This window comes from Ornithodoros turicata, chromosome 2, assembly GCF_037126465.1.
Source record: "Ornithodoros turicata isolate Travis chromosome 2, ASM3712646v1, whole genome shotgun sequence".
NCBI lineage: Eukaryota > Metazoa > Arthropoda > Arachnida > Ixodida > Argasidae > Ornithodoros > Ornithodoros turicata.
In genome coordinates, this window is record NC_088202.1 from 97,408,810 (window position 1) to 97,423,674 (window position 14,865).

Genomic DNA, 14,865 nt, shown 5'->3' on the forward strand with positions numbered 1-14,865 from the left:
TTCAAACTCAGTGACAAGAGTGCCGTACGTCAACAAGCACGGCCAAACAAAGAATATTTTCCATCTCATGAGCAAGACACGGAATGTCCGCTGCGTTGTGTGATATGAACCTCCAGTATGCACAACAGAGGAGGTGCTATCAAGAACGCCTTATTTACCGGAGCAAAACAACTGTACAATACGCGGCGCTGTGAGCACTCACTCCGACTGTCTGAACGCTTTCGAAGCATCTTATTGCCGTAAGCGTCGGCGGAACCAACGCACTACACAAAGGAAATTCTACACTGTTTTATACACTGCTCCGCCACGTAAAATTCACACACGGCAAGTGAAAACACCGTGACGTCGTAACGTGTCGTCGTCGTACCTACTCAGCTGGAGTTGTCTAAGGAAGGATGTGTTTTCGTAGCGCGGGCCCTCACACTCATCTACCGAGGCGTGACGTCTGAGGGGAGGACGTCGAGGAAGTGTTGCCGAAGCTAAAGGTCGACGCATTTCCATGGCATCATGTGCCGGAGGAGAATACTGCGAACTCTGTCCCGCTGTCCAGGACGCGAAGGATTCTGTGGAAGACACACTGCCCCGTCGTGAGGCGTTGGGGTCGCTGCACTGTCTGTGAGGCGCAGTGAAGGCACAGTTGTTCCGGCGGTAGTGGTGGCTGTGGCCCGACGAGCCTACTGGGTTCCTCGGTGAAGCGAAGGACCGCTCAGCAGTGGCGGGCACCGCCCCGAGGTACGCCTCTTGTCAAACGGGAGTTGATATGGCACGCCGTTCACGCTCGGGCGTATCACGGATCTGCATGACGTACAAAAGAAATGAATACAGATGTAGGAACACAATGGTTGCATCATCACTTTACATGCATGCACAATCACATTTGGTTTAACATACTGCCACTACACCATAGGCCTTTTGTAGCTCCACGTTCTCAGTGAGAGAAGTAAGTGGAATCTACTCTTCGCACACACTGACTGACAACTAGTTCAAAATAAGAGCACCTCCTTGTGATCAGTTGGCCAACAAAAGCATAATGTCCAGTTCAAGAGAAAGGAAGACAGGAAACAAGAAAATAAGTCGTTCTTCACACAAAGCAAGGTCCTCAGAGCATTTTCTCCGTCTTTCATGGTCAATAATTCGTTGGCAATGGTCCTGTTGCAAGACCACCGATAACGACGAACAACTTTTTTAGCTGCCGGTGTCGAAAATCACGAACGTGCACGAAATTGTCTTCACGAAGCAAGAACAATGGCAATATATATGTCGGGACACTCCCCTTAGAAGTCGGCCCAGGACGCGCATTCTCCCACAGGGCGTTAGTCGTGACGTTGCCCACCTCTGTGAGGCCGACAACAGCGAGATCTTAAAGCAATACCACCACCACCACCAGGAGCCTTAGAATGGAATAGACTAATCGGTGCGTGGGGTACTCGCTACTTGCTGAAGAACAGTTCTGAGCTAGGCGGCTGCTCATGTTCACAGTTAAACGATTACAAAGCCGGAAGCATGGAACTATGTGAAGATGCTATCATGAGTTCGCAGATAGCAAAAGGGGTGTCGTTCGCTTCATACGATGAGCGCAGTACGCACAACCATGCAGTGTTGTACCCCTACCAAAACTAAGTACCGAAATACTGGTACCTTCTACTCCACAGAAAAGTAGCGCAATATTAGCGTCGCTAAAATTTGAAAAACTAACGCGATACTGCTAACGCTACGAAATAAAAATAACGTAAATACTATGCCGCTACTTAACCGCTACCGTAACCTTCTCTCTGCAACACCTTCCCGTAGGCATCACGTTGTCGAATGTGTCTAAAAACAGTGCAATATTTAAGTTCCCTCAAGTACAGTATAAAGTACACTTACAGTCGATATATATATTATTTCACATCGATCTTGACCTTGAGCTGATGCGCATTTAAGACATAATTTAATGTACATTGCGCATATGTGTGCAACAAACAACAACAACTTTATTGTGAGATGATGAATGGGGAGTTTCATCGCCAGGGGCGATACCCTACCCCATTGCTAGTGCGGATGCGGGGAATGAAATAATGAGCCTTTCACAATAAGGATAAGTCCTATGGTATACAGAGAGGTGAATACAGCTTTGAGGGCAGAGCGTTGGTGGGCATATATGTGCATTTTATCATTTTCAAATGTTTGAAACACAAGACGATTTTTCTGCAATGACAATATTTTGTCCGAGATATCCACGGATCCCAACCTCAAACCCTTCCGTCTGCTTCCCGTTGACGGAATGGTTAGGCTTCCCTCTGATCAAGTGGCGCAACTGCCATCATAAGCGGTTACTCATCGAGTCATCATTAAGTGGCCATCAGGAGGTGAAAAGATCAAACGAATGGCAATGTTTGCTCTCGCCAGGGCCAGCGCCTTGCTGTTGGCATACTGCACCGAAGCTTAGGTCTCACAGGAACTTGGAGCTAATGTTGTTGCCTGTACCCCCTGCTTGCCTTCTTCCAGCCACACGACAGCTTTTCCTACAAAGCGTTTGACTATTCGGAAATCTACGTTTAATACGCTTTTTCTGGGAGTATGAGTTCGTCTGGTAGAGTCTGTCCGTGTGAGATTACCTCCGTAATGAAGCCTTTACAGAAAAACAAATAGATGTAGCTTTTCCCTGAACATGTCAAACGCTATCAACAACTGTGTATCGCCACGAAGCGAGTGTGGAAAGAGCATTAATAATAGAGATGGGACGAATCCAGAAATTTCCGAATCAGAAATCCAAGGAAGGTTCTGGAAGGTCAAGGAAGAATCCACGAATCTTTTGAATCTCGAATCCTTTCATCAAAAAGAGTTTAAAAAGCCAGGGGAAAAACACTTCTACTGCAAAGTGTTTTGAAGCAGAATTTGATATCTTTGTTTAATGAAAAACAAATTGAATAATAGTTCAGTTTCAGTGAGACACCATACCCATATACTTCTTCTTAAATGTAATTTATTTAACATGTTGTTCATCGATTACAGAGAGTAGATAAACTATCGAGTCTGAATTCTTTCCATAAAACTAACATAAGAAACAATCAAAAGCAAAACCATGTTACTTTTAAACTTGAAATGTAAGTGTTCCTGCCTGAACTCTTTCAGTCCAGGCCAATGTCAACAAACAAACAAACCAGAAATCACCCGCCGGCCAATCAGGCTTTCGGCGGACTCCGGAGGTGCGAATTTTAAAAAGAAACAGACAAACATGGTTGGTGGATTCGAAAGATTCAATTCGCTGTTTTCGGCACTGGTATTCGGATTTCCGAATCTCGAATCCCTGCCTAGGACTCGAGGATTCAGTTGACCCATCCTAATTAATAAGCATGTTGGCAAACACTGACTCCCGAATAGTATTCATTTTGTGTGACCTCTCAATTCTTCATACTTTTCGCACAAGTTAATTTTGAACTTTTAGAAACTGAAAAGTTGCGACCCTCAACATTCACTTCGCAAAGGACACACTTGGAGCTAGCCCCGGTTTGGCGGACAGACATCACGTGATATATAAGTACAACGTAACGCATCTGTGACATGTTACTAATTACCATTATACTTTTTTTAAGAGCAGCTGCAACTCCTGAGAAGTGCGGTTTAAGCTGTTAACGGTTGTAACGTGCGAGTTCCGAGGCTGTGAGGCGATCTGCGCCATCTGCTGGCCTTTCTCACTCTCCGCGTCTCTGTGTCGCTTGCTCGCTGTATCGCTGTTGTTTGCAAAACCTCGCATCCGAGTGATTTAAACTAATGCCTCTTTTGCGTTCTTGAGGGCATCAGAAAATTCCTTGATCATCGTATTAATTAATTTGCACAAATTAACTTTTCAATTATTAGAGATAGAGGCTCGGTTCAAATGTAACATTGGTAGATCTTGTTCCCCTGATGCGATTGCCGTTTTTAGAATCGAAATCGGCCCAACCGTTGTTCTACAGTCCTTTGCCGAAAAACCAGCCGCCGGATCCAAAGCGAAACGCACCGCTCCGAAAATATTGTCGCTGCTGGCGCAGCTGCTCTAAATGTCCCTAATTGGCTGCGTCATATATGTGGAAATATTTGGACGCTCATTGGTCTCCTAGAACAAGAGCCAGTCTTCCTTCGCGCTGATTGGGCGGGAGTCATTTGATTGAGGAGCGAGGATCCGGACGGTCGGTCGAACGGAGGAGAAAGTAAAAAAAAAAAAAAAAACACGGAGGAGACATGTCCAGCCACGCGTGATCTCTCGGACTACAACCGTTGTGCTCGCAGACGCTAGCGGGTAGTTTAGAGGGTTTTGAATGCTTCAGATTTAGATTATGGCGAACAGCTAATGTGAAAACGGAATGGCACGTCCAGCTGATCATCACAACAGCGGAAAGACGAACATGACAGGGCACATTCCGGCACCTCCAAATGACGCAGAAATCGTTCGTGAGGAAGTCTGCACTCCTTCAGATGTCCCGCAGATGAACGGTAAAACAAGTTTGGTTACTTTTTGTTACCGAAGGAAGTAACTCAGGTTTATGCAGGTGAAGTGTATTACGTACAACATTTTGCGAGTCACTCTGTACGTTAGAGGCGTTTCATAGTGCAGTGCGTTGCCGTAACTTGAGCGTTTCGGATATGCCGCTAATCAAATTATGTGTGGTTATTCTAGTTGCCCCTCCTGCACGTCGCAGCCGTTCATTCATTGTGATCTACGAACGTTTGTGACACGACTTTGGTGTTCAAATACGAAATCAACATCGATTGCCTATTCCTAACAGTGACTTTCGTTCAGAGTTACGCATCATCAATAAATTGTTTTTATTTTATCTTTAGTGCTCCCGCAGCCATCGGCAACAACGACACCCCTGGCCCAGCTGTTTTCAAAAACTGTACATGCTGGGTGTGCGAACTGCGATTGGCTTTTAAACTGCTCTTCGGTGTCGAAGCACCTAAAGCGCCAGTGAAGCCTGTTACAAGACGTGAAAAGGTATGTACCTGTATGTATGTAAATGTATGTATAGGTATGTTAGGTAGTTTTTCGAAACAGTTCGCGAGGACAAATAAACTTGCTTTATCAACCGCCACCGCGTTTTGTTTCTCTCCTTTGGGACAACACGTACGTTTCTCTACAGCAGGCGCGGAAGAAAAAGAGACGCTGGAAAAGCTGGGGCTGGGGGGGTGGGGGGACGAGAAGAGAGAGACAAAAAACCCGAGAAGAGAAGGGGAATGAGGTTGGGAAAGGAGGTCGGTCTTGCACTTGAGCATAGTTTTTTTTTTTCCACGCTGCTGATCTTGACCGCTGTGAGTGGCTCCTGGAGATCACGTGGTTTGGCCGCTGCCATTTTCTCTGGACCATTGCGTCTATATGGGAGCTTCAGACGAATGAAAAAAAACGTGTTTTTCTTTGTTTTATTTATTTTCGGGCCCGCTGACCGCGCGCGTTTCCCTCGCCTTCTGATGTGATAGAGGCAGGGACATTCTAGGGGCTGCGGTTGCAAAATTGTCAAGTGGCCCCAACGGGAACGAATAAAGAGTTTGGGGCGTTCTTTCGGTGACCTTGAGACCTTGGGGGAGTGTCTGCGTCTGAAGCTTGCTTATCGGATGGCTTTCTTGCGACACGAATCAACCTGACCAACAATCCGCATTGGAAAAAAAAATATATATAAATGAATAAAGAAAGAAAGAAAAATAAAAGACGCGGCACAGTCTGATACAGTGCGATTGGTTATCGTTTCGCGATTTGTACTGGGCTGGCAGCAGTGACATCTGAATTTTGCAACTGCAGCCCCTAGAATGCCCCTGCCTCTGTCACATCAGAAGGCGAGGGAAACCCGCGCGTCTGCGGGGCCGAAAATAAACAAAACAAAGAAAAACACATGGTTTTTCGGAAAAAGACTGTGGAGCAACGGTTGGGCCGATTTCGATTCTGAAAACGGCAATGGCATCAGGGGAGCAAGATCTACCAGTGTTACATTTGAACCGAGCCTTTATCTCTAATAATTAAAAAACTAATTAGTGCAAATTAAATAATATGACGACCAAGGAATTTTCTGATGCCCTCATAATGCCTCATAACCGCCGTAGCACATGTCACCATTGGTGGAATTATAGAAATCTAATTTGAATATATTTAAAAAAATGTCGTAGTTAGCTGGAACACACTGTATATATAAAGGCGGACACTGTCACACGTTAGTAATCAGCCAGTGTAAGAGATATGATACAAGATGGTGGGAAATCCAATACTATGGAAATAAAATGTGATTTGACTTTGTATGTAAATGATCGACAAGAATGAGTATCCCTGATTTGAGATTGTATTCCAGATGCGGGAGCCAAAGTAAACAAGCGAAAAGGGATCGAAGTTCGCTCTTGATGTTGAGGCATAAAGTGTGTTAGTGTGATTTCTGAGAAAATAACTGGTCGAGTGTCGTGCGATTGACAACATGTCGATGAAATTATAGTACAGTTTATACATGAAGAATGTAATTTTTTAGTAATTTTATAGCGAACACGGTTATGTATGTCATAAATATTGAGCTGCCCGAAGAAAGAACCACAAGATCACGCGGATTAAATAGTAGCATTATCGGAAGGACTCTTCCTTGCATGACTAGGAGAGAGTTCAGATTTGTTCGGTAGCTTAGGCCATGAACTTCAAGGGCGTATGAAATATGCGAATGTATCAACGCAATGTGTACTGTGGTGAGGGTGCTGAAAGGAACTAAGTTTCGGAGTGAAGCCAAGGCATATGATCCTGATGAAATTTTACTGCGAATGAGTTGAAAATGTTCTTGACAGCTGAGGTTTTAGTGAAAGGCAATCCCAAGGAATTTAACGCTTGGTACCCTTGTGAGAAGGTGACTACCAAAGAATAGCTGTTCGATGTGTATTGCGACGCGCTTTTGATAAGGATGAAAAATTACGTATGAGTTTTTTTTTTCTTTTCTTTTTAAAGCCGGTAGCAAGCTTGTTCATCAATAACCAGTCATAGAATTTATCCATAGATAGATTTAGCTTGCATCTCAATGGATGGTGCGCGAGTCGCCTCAGGCTCTTCTGGAGTCCGCTAGCTTGCTTTGCGCAGCAAGCTTTGAAATTCCATTGCTGAAAAAATGCTCAATATACAGCAGAACTATTACGTATCTGAAACGTCCAAGTTACAAGCTTTCAGAAAACCATACAATTTCTGCACGTTTGCCACTCACTTTACAGTTCCTTTCATGTGACAGTGTGATTTACCGAACACCCCATCAAATGTTTGCTAACAGCGGTTCTTCCTGACGACAAACTCGCACACCAGAAGCCTTTCCCGATAAAAGTGCATTTTGTAACCACGCGCGGTTGATATCGCCTTCGCACCTTTCCCCCGCGCCTCTCCTCCACGTCCTTCTTTCCTGCCGTGCTCCTCATCTCGCTTATTGGCTGCTAAACGCGTGTTCCCTGGACCTCCTTACGTTAGCTTGGTATACGGCTCGCGCAAAGGAGCGTAGACATATCATTGGCGCTCCATTCGGTGCGCGGTGACGCCGTCGCTGTCACGTAATCAAGCACAGCGGCGACACGGCCAACTTAAGGCGGGGTCCCATAGCCTCGATTTGAGCAGCAGCAGCAGAGCAACAGCAGCGGAGCAGCAGAGCTGCAGCGACACGAGCGGTCCCATAGCACTGGGTGAGAGCAGCAGCGCTGCCGAGCTGCAGAAATTCCCTGCTGCTCTCGTATCCGAATTTTTGGTTGCTGTGCTGCCCTGTTGCTCTGCAGCCTGAGCAGCCTGTCTCGAAAGCCAATCAGGAGGCTGGTTGGTATTGTTTTCGTTCGACGGTGTTTAGGGTTAGCAGGGCGGTGAGTGACGGCAGGAGGTTTGTTTCTGGTTGTTCTGTGATTTGATTCTGAAGACCTGGATACGCTTGTGATTGCCAGTAGTTTGGAGCGAGTGTTCAATCATCGGGACTGCGTGTTAAGTGCGCTTTCAGGACATAATTCAGTTCATAAAGTTCAATAAAGTGTTCGACCGAACCTACGTGATACATATGTTGTGTACCAGTTGTAGCTCCTTTCCCACTTATTTTTTTTATATATAATAAACATATTTCCCCCCCCCCCCCAGTTGTAGCTACATGTTCGCTTGTTTTCCGGAAAGTACTTCAAAACCCGTGACCTGATAACGTACAAGCAAATTACTTCCACGTCCATGCCGTGTGAAAACCAAACCGAACAAATTTCTTGTGGTCGGTATTCGAAGACCTTGCTAGGTGGTTGTAAATGAAACTGACCCTTGAAAAGGGTAGATGGAGATAGACAACGTTCAGACAACAAGAAAAGGTTCGATAGAGATAGATAGTGAACCCATTCCTTGTGAAAACAGGCAGAAAGCAGTGAGTACTAGGAGAAGGGGCCTTTGTTTTCGTTAGACAGTTTTATTTCACTAAGAGCAACGTACGCATTTGACAGTCACCGTAAATCAAAATGTCGAATGCTATAGTAACGAGGCAATATTTATACGACAAAATCCCGTCGAAGAATCTCCACACAACACAGCAAGGACTGTTCTGCACAGCACAGCAGTAGGACGAACCTACGTTGAATGTCATGAAACTGACTACACATCAACGAAGAGTCAGGTAATACGAGGCTCAGACCACCACCACACTCATCTCAAAGTTCACTTATGAGCTCCAAATCCACAATATGTCTCTCACAGAAACGCCTTTCACCTAGGATTGCGTTCCTAGGTGTGTGCACTAAAAGGCTTAGCCGCTGCGTACGCCTTCGGAATGTGCGAAATGTAAACAATGCCACAGTTGCCAACACGTTTTGTGTTTCCTAAGCCGCTGCTGCCGCTAATTCAAAACGAAGCTATGGGACGCCTCCAGCAGCAGAGCAGCGGCAGCAGAAAGCTGCTCTGCTGCCATGTTGCCGTGTTGCTGCTCCCGCACCGCTGCTGCTTTGCTGCTGCTGCTCGCATAAAGCTATGGGACCCGGCCCTTACTCCCCACGAAATCCCTGCTGCCGCTCGCCCTGGTGCTTCGCCAGGGGGATCCGCTTCGGCAAACTTCAACACTTCGTTTGAATCGTCACCTCAGAAAGCCCTTTCGGTTCTCGATCGTAGAACTTCGGTTGTGTGTCAGGAACATCTCTTCTGTCAAACAAAAAGCGGTCTGCGTGCCGTCACGATCAACTGTAATCAATCTGTTGTGCAAATGAATACCACGATGGTGATGAAATATGCCCTACTGGTTTTACGTTTTCCCACACAATATCGTGCGCTTTCGTCTTGTATACATGCAACTGAGTGGCGCAGTACCGCGGAGAACGCCGGTACTGTGCGGAGGCGGGCACTATGCAGCGGTGGCGTGAAGCGGTAGTGTTTTATCTTTTCCGCTGCTGTCATCAGGATGCGCTTCTAACATTTTTATGACAAAGAGCTGAACACGGAAAAGAGGAGAAAACGAGAGAGCAGCAGCTAATTTTACATAATTATTTGCGGCGTCCGGTCATGTTACGTCGAGAAAACATAAGCCGCCACTGCTATCGGATGTAGTTTTCGACTAGCAGCCATTCAAGGTAACTCTGTCCTATTCAAGCACGTGTCGCACCTTTATGTGTACATATCCAGAGAATGCATAGGGTAGCCTTGGTTATGGGGAACATATATATCTTTCTCTCTGCCATTATCATCATCATCATCATCACGGGACATGGCAGCAGCAAACCGATAAATTCTATTTTTCAGACTCTCTTTCTTCTTCGTAAGAAGTGTAATTATGGTGGCATGAAAATTGTCATTATTGACCGAAATACCAAGACACTTGGAATTTAAAGAGAAATGGACAGGTGAGACCATCAGGTATCACGAGGGATGGTGCGCATACGATGTCTGCGACTGTAAACAGCTACAGGAACTAGCTAGGAACGCCAGGGGACGGAGCAATGATGGCACAGATATGCATATCTTGAGTATCATAGTGAAAATATTGTATTTAAAATACTTTGGTTATTATTTTATTAGCTAACTATAGGTACGTTTGCCGAAAGGTATTCGTATGCTATGTCAAATACATTTTTTAGTAGTTTCCACACCTTTTTAGTTTGACTGTTTGTCCATCCCATGCATGGTTTTGCAACCGTTTTCTACTTCCTTTCCGTTCTCCTTTTTCTTCCCTATGTAACCATTCTTCTCTTTCTGAGTTATGACTTGGAATTCCACCTTCTTTCCCTGGGAGTTTCTTTTGAGGGGGTTTGCGTGCATTTAGGATTTTTCACGTGAGCACATGAAATTTGATGACTCATATTCGGGAACCAGAACTTTTTGCATTGGGAAGTGACACGTGCTAGGTTCGTTCCCCATTTCCGTTTTCGAAGAGCAAGAGGAATCATATCTATAGCAGTACCACTCACGGTGGGTTTATTCATTCGGCACATATTGACCGTACCACAGAACGTGACACAGGATGGATGAACTGGAGGTACCCTTGCTTCCATAGTCGTTTGTTCTTTTGAGTGCATTGTAAAGAAGGACAGCAACTTATGGATCAATTAGATTATTAATTAAAGAAAAAGAGGACCGCTGATTCACGAACACTGTGAAATGGAACGCCTACGACGAGCCAATAATGTCTGTGCGGAAACAAAAGAAACAGCAACTACTTTCGTGGCCGTAACCGAACAGATATTCTCAAGTGTCTTATATACTTTTTGAAGTATTAACTACTTCAGGCTAATTACTATATTTCCCAAGTACAGTATCTTAAGTACGTTCTCCCTTGTGTATATCGTAAGTAGTTTTCATAGCGTCTTGTAGGTGTCTGAACGAGGGTAACCGCTCCTAACTTGGAATCCAATGTACTACTGCGCGAAATAACGTTATTTTCTCCATGAAATGCCAGTGTTTACCTTATTGCGCCTTTAAACTCCAAGTAACGTCGTCGAGCATCAAAGGCTCCATTCTATCGCCCACAGCTCGGATTAAGAAATACATCAACAACGTCCATAGATATTCTAGATATGCCACATCAAAAACGTACCGCCGGCAGCAGGGAAAGACAGCGGCAGAGGGAGAGTGCCGCTTTTGAATAATGAAACGCGAAACTTTATTTTCCTTTCTTTTTTGTGTGCAGTCGTTTTCTCTATTCATACTCAACCCGCACGCGCAACTCCACGAAGAAGAAGGAGGAGCTGCGCATTGGGAAATGCGAATGTTTTCTTTCTTTTCCAACCTCTCGCATTACTCAACGAGCCTTCACTCTTCATCGTTAAAAGCCAGCATAAAAACCAATACCGGCATCCCTCCCTGATGTAATAATGCGATATCCTTGCGCTTCTCACCAGCAAAGGAAAAGAGGGGCGAGGCGTTCGCGATGATAAGCTCGAGGCACTCTTTTTTTCCTGGTATTTTGACTCAGGAATAATCTTCGTAACAGGGACGCTTGGGAAATCCTCTCTCGCCTGCCGTCATATCTCGCGTGCTGCCTTTGGCTTCTAAATCTTTCGACGGGCAATAAATCGATATCCGAGGGGGAGCGCGTGGAATATAATAAAGCGATACCGACTGTACACCTGACGTACGTCTTGTTCGTCTTTTTTCTATTATTGTCGCGAATATGTGGGCGCTCCTCTCATTTCGGTGCGCTTTTTGCGATTTTGCCGATGATTTAAAAGGATACGAGAGCAAGACTGATGTGGTCGTAATTAAAGGCTACGGCGTATAGTGTGGTATGAACGAAGAGGGAAAAGCACACACTGCCTGCGTTCTGAAGAGGGAGATGCCTCGGACAGGGAGGAGCCGCAGATAACTGTCCGATAATAGACTCGCAGAACTGCAGAATTGTCTCCTGATACGCCGAAGGGAGACCGTTCGATGTTCTGCTGTTCTAATCTCGCATGAGACTGCCCTTCTACTGCTACAGGTTCCGCTACAGGACTGTTCCACGGGACTTGACTTCCAGTGGTGTTGTGAACTTCGCTGGATCCTAATCTGAGGCTTCACCCTCCATTTACCATCACGCTTCGCAGCATTTTTCATTTGTATCCGGGACTCAATTTGATGTGAATGCTTTTGCATGAAGGACGATGCTGTAAGAAGAGGAGCCTAAAAAGAGCAGTAGACGGTCGCGAGTAGGCGGAGTGACCGAAAAGAGTGGGGAGTGTGCCAGGATGCGGAAGGAAACATTAAGAAAAACAATCTGTCGATAGCAAATGAAACAAAATGTAATTGGAGTAAGACGTAGTTGTACGTAGTCGATAACAAAAATTTTCCAGTGCGATCTTCGTGTATCCTGGAAGCACTATCCCCGCATGGAATAGACATCTTGCCCGTTTCACGTGTCATTGTTCCTACGAAACGTGTTGTAATAGCAATTCTCACTGGCTGTGCTGCGACGCACAATAATTACTTGGTTCAATGCGTTTCTTCCGCACCTGAGGGCTCCTACGCAGCATAGGTCCGTTGTTGACCAGCGGTGTGTTTGAGGAAATCATGCGGTCCAGCTCGTCGGGGTCTGGCATCGTACCCGGCGGACGAAACGAGCCCCTGTATCTTCCCACCGGACTGTCGAATTCTCTGCTGGTGCCCAGGGGATACCGTTCTCGATACATGGTATCGTCTCGAAACTGCAAAGAACAGGATGGTATTAGCGTACGACGGAAAACATGTCTTACGAACGTCCTCAAACATCAACGATCCCAAGTCTCTGTCGTAATAAATGCCGAAACGAGTTCTACTCAACAGCGTCCACACTAGAGTTATGAAGACCAGCAACAGTGACAGGAGTCTGCTGAATGATTTCAGCATGGTTCTGATTTCAGCTGTTAAAATATCATCGATTAACACAGGCAATATACCGCGTGTCAGTCATGGGTAAGTTAATAAAAAAGTCACTAAGTTACAGTTACAGTTACCCTGCAAAAGCAATAACTGAGTTACAGTTACTCTTTTAGAAATATTACTCTTTTTTAAGAAAAAAGTCGAATAAATGTAACTAAAAAATTGTCTTAACAATTGTACTGTACAGGCGTAATTATACCGTGTTATAGACAGAGGATTTCCTACGGGTCAGTGTAAGGCCTAAGGCTATCCTGGCTGCGTATGCGATGACAAAATTCGTGAAATTCCTGCTTGGGAAAAACGACAGGGTATTTGAAGCCCCGAAAAAATTTTCGGTGGAGAAGGGACGCGTGGAAAATGGTGCAATACTTGAGTAACTTACTTCGAATATTTTAGTTACAGTTACATTTTACAGTTACTTCAACCAAATGTGGTAACTAGTTACAGTTATAAGTTACTAAGACTGCCAAGATTAACCCAAGACTACCTCAAATACTGGCACAAATTCCGCAGTAAAGAAAAAAGAAATAACTCATCAGAACTATTCTAAATGTGCAAACGTGTCCTGGTGATACATTGGTAGTGGAACGTTAAAATTACAGCAACGGTTATGGCATTTGTAATATGAAGCGCATTACGGTAGACATAGGAAAGGACACCAAAGATTGTCTGCACTTGCATGACCTGAACAACTTCCTAACTTGTAGTTGGGGCCATGAAAGGGGCCGAATAAATGGCGCAGAGCTAGTATCACTACAGATGCGCTGTACACTACATTCGGAGCGAGCCGCGTTGTTCCTACAAGTGTACCGTACCTGTTGAGGGATCTGTACTTTGACGTTAGGGAGCGTCCCGTACATCATGCCGCCTTTCGTGCCTCCAGCGTCTGGACAGATTCTGCCGCCATTGGAGCCGTTCAGTTGCCGAAAAACCCACTCGGGATCTGTCCCAGGAAGATCTATTAGAAAAGTGTTGAACCACGTTGACCGCACATGCTCAACACGCTCAAGGAAGCAAATAACGCTCCTCTGATTGAGAAGTACGACTAAAGTCATCCGTTATACAGCAGCTTCTCACGTAAAGGGGCATATTGATCTGCAGTCAAGTAGGTAACAACCGTCAGCAATTCTGGCGGCTTCTGTCCTGAGGCAACTTCCTTCCTACATCTCTACCGGTTCGCTGGATTTCTACCCATCTACGTCAGCAATTAAAGACTGTCGAAATTTTATTTATTTTTTTTTTTTTTTTCATTTCTCTCAAATCCCCCTCTTCCCTAGTGTGTTGAGTTCGGGGAACTTTTTACTAGGTTCATATATGCAAGAAAGATTACTAGAATGAATTAGCAGACTACGAAGTAGAAATTAAATACGATTACAATGAAATCAGTGTAATGCTTATGACGCACGATATCTATCGAACAATTTCGGATATTGTTCGATATCCCAACGGGCACAACCACAGAGGCGTGTCGCGTGGAATCTCATTCTGTCTTTAAGCCATTGCTATGATGACGCTCTGATGCATCGCTACATTTGGTGGAGGCACTAGGTCTCCTCGACGGAATCGCTGCCGCCGTGTCCACCGACGCCCGAGTCCTAATTCTGATAGGCCAAGAGAATTCGCATCATAGCCGCTATTGACCTGACAGTGCGGACCATACACTCTAGATCCTGTGACGGACACGTGCCGGTTAACAAAGTTCCATCAGAAAGTACAGCCGGTACACAGCCGTAACCGTCTGGAAACAGCCGTAACAGTTATGAAATAGCAAGCACAGCGATCCCCATCGGCAAATTTCAGCTGGTACAGAGCCGTCACGTCGGTATGAAACGGCTTTGTGCCCGCTGAATAAGGTGTGTGCCTCCTGAGCCGTGTACTCGTGTGCTTGTTGAATAATGCGCGTGCCGGCTGAATATGTGTGCCTTCGTTGGAGCGTACTACGTTGCTCCGCCCTCCGCCGGTGAGGAGTGACATGGCACCGCGTATTCTTCCGCAGTGCATTCTTCCGTGCTTTCTTGCCCGTTGTCTGCGCTGCAACCTCGCCTTTGAGAAGGATGATAACCGTGCTTTTA

At 45.4% G+C, this 14,865-nt stretch overlaps 1 protein-coding gene across 1 annotated transcript in view; it reads right to left on the minus strand.

Moving 5' to 3' along the window:
* Window positions 1-273: 273 nt before the first annotated feature.
* LOC135385819 (neural cell adhesion molecule 2-like) overlaps window positions 274-14,865 on the minus strand; it is a 598,454-nt gene continuing 583,862 nt past the window's right edge. The window contains exons 19-21 of the mRNA XM_064615351.1: window positions 13,609-13,751; window positions 12,388-12,579; window positions 274-795 (exon numbers count right to left, since the gene is read on the minus strand). Of these exons, the coding sequence (XP_064471421.1) occupies window positions 745-795; window positions 12,388-12,579; window positions 13,609-13,751 (386 nt within the window). The 3' untranslated portion in view covers window positions 274-744. The remainder of the gene's footprint in view (window positions 796-12,387; window positions 12,580-13,608; window positions 13,752-14,865) is intronic.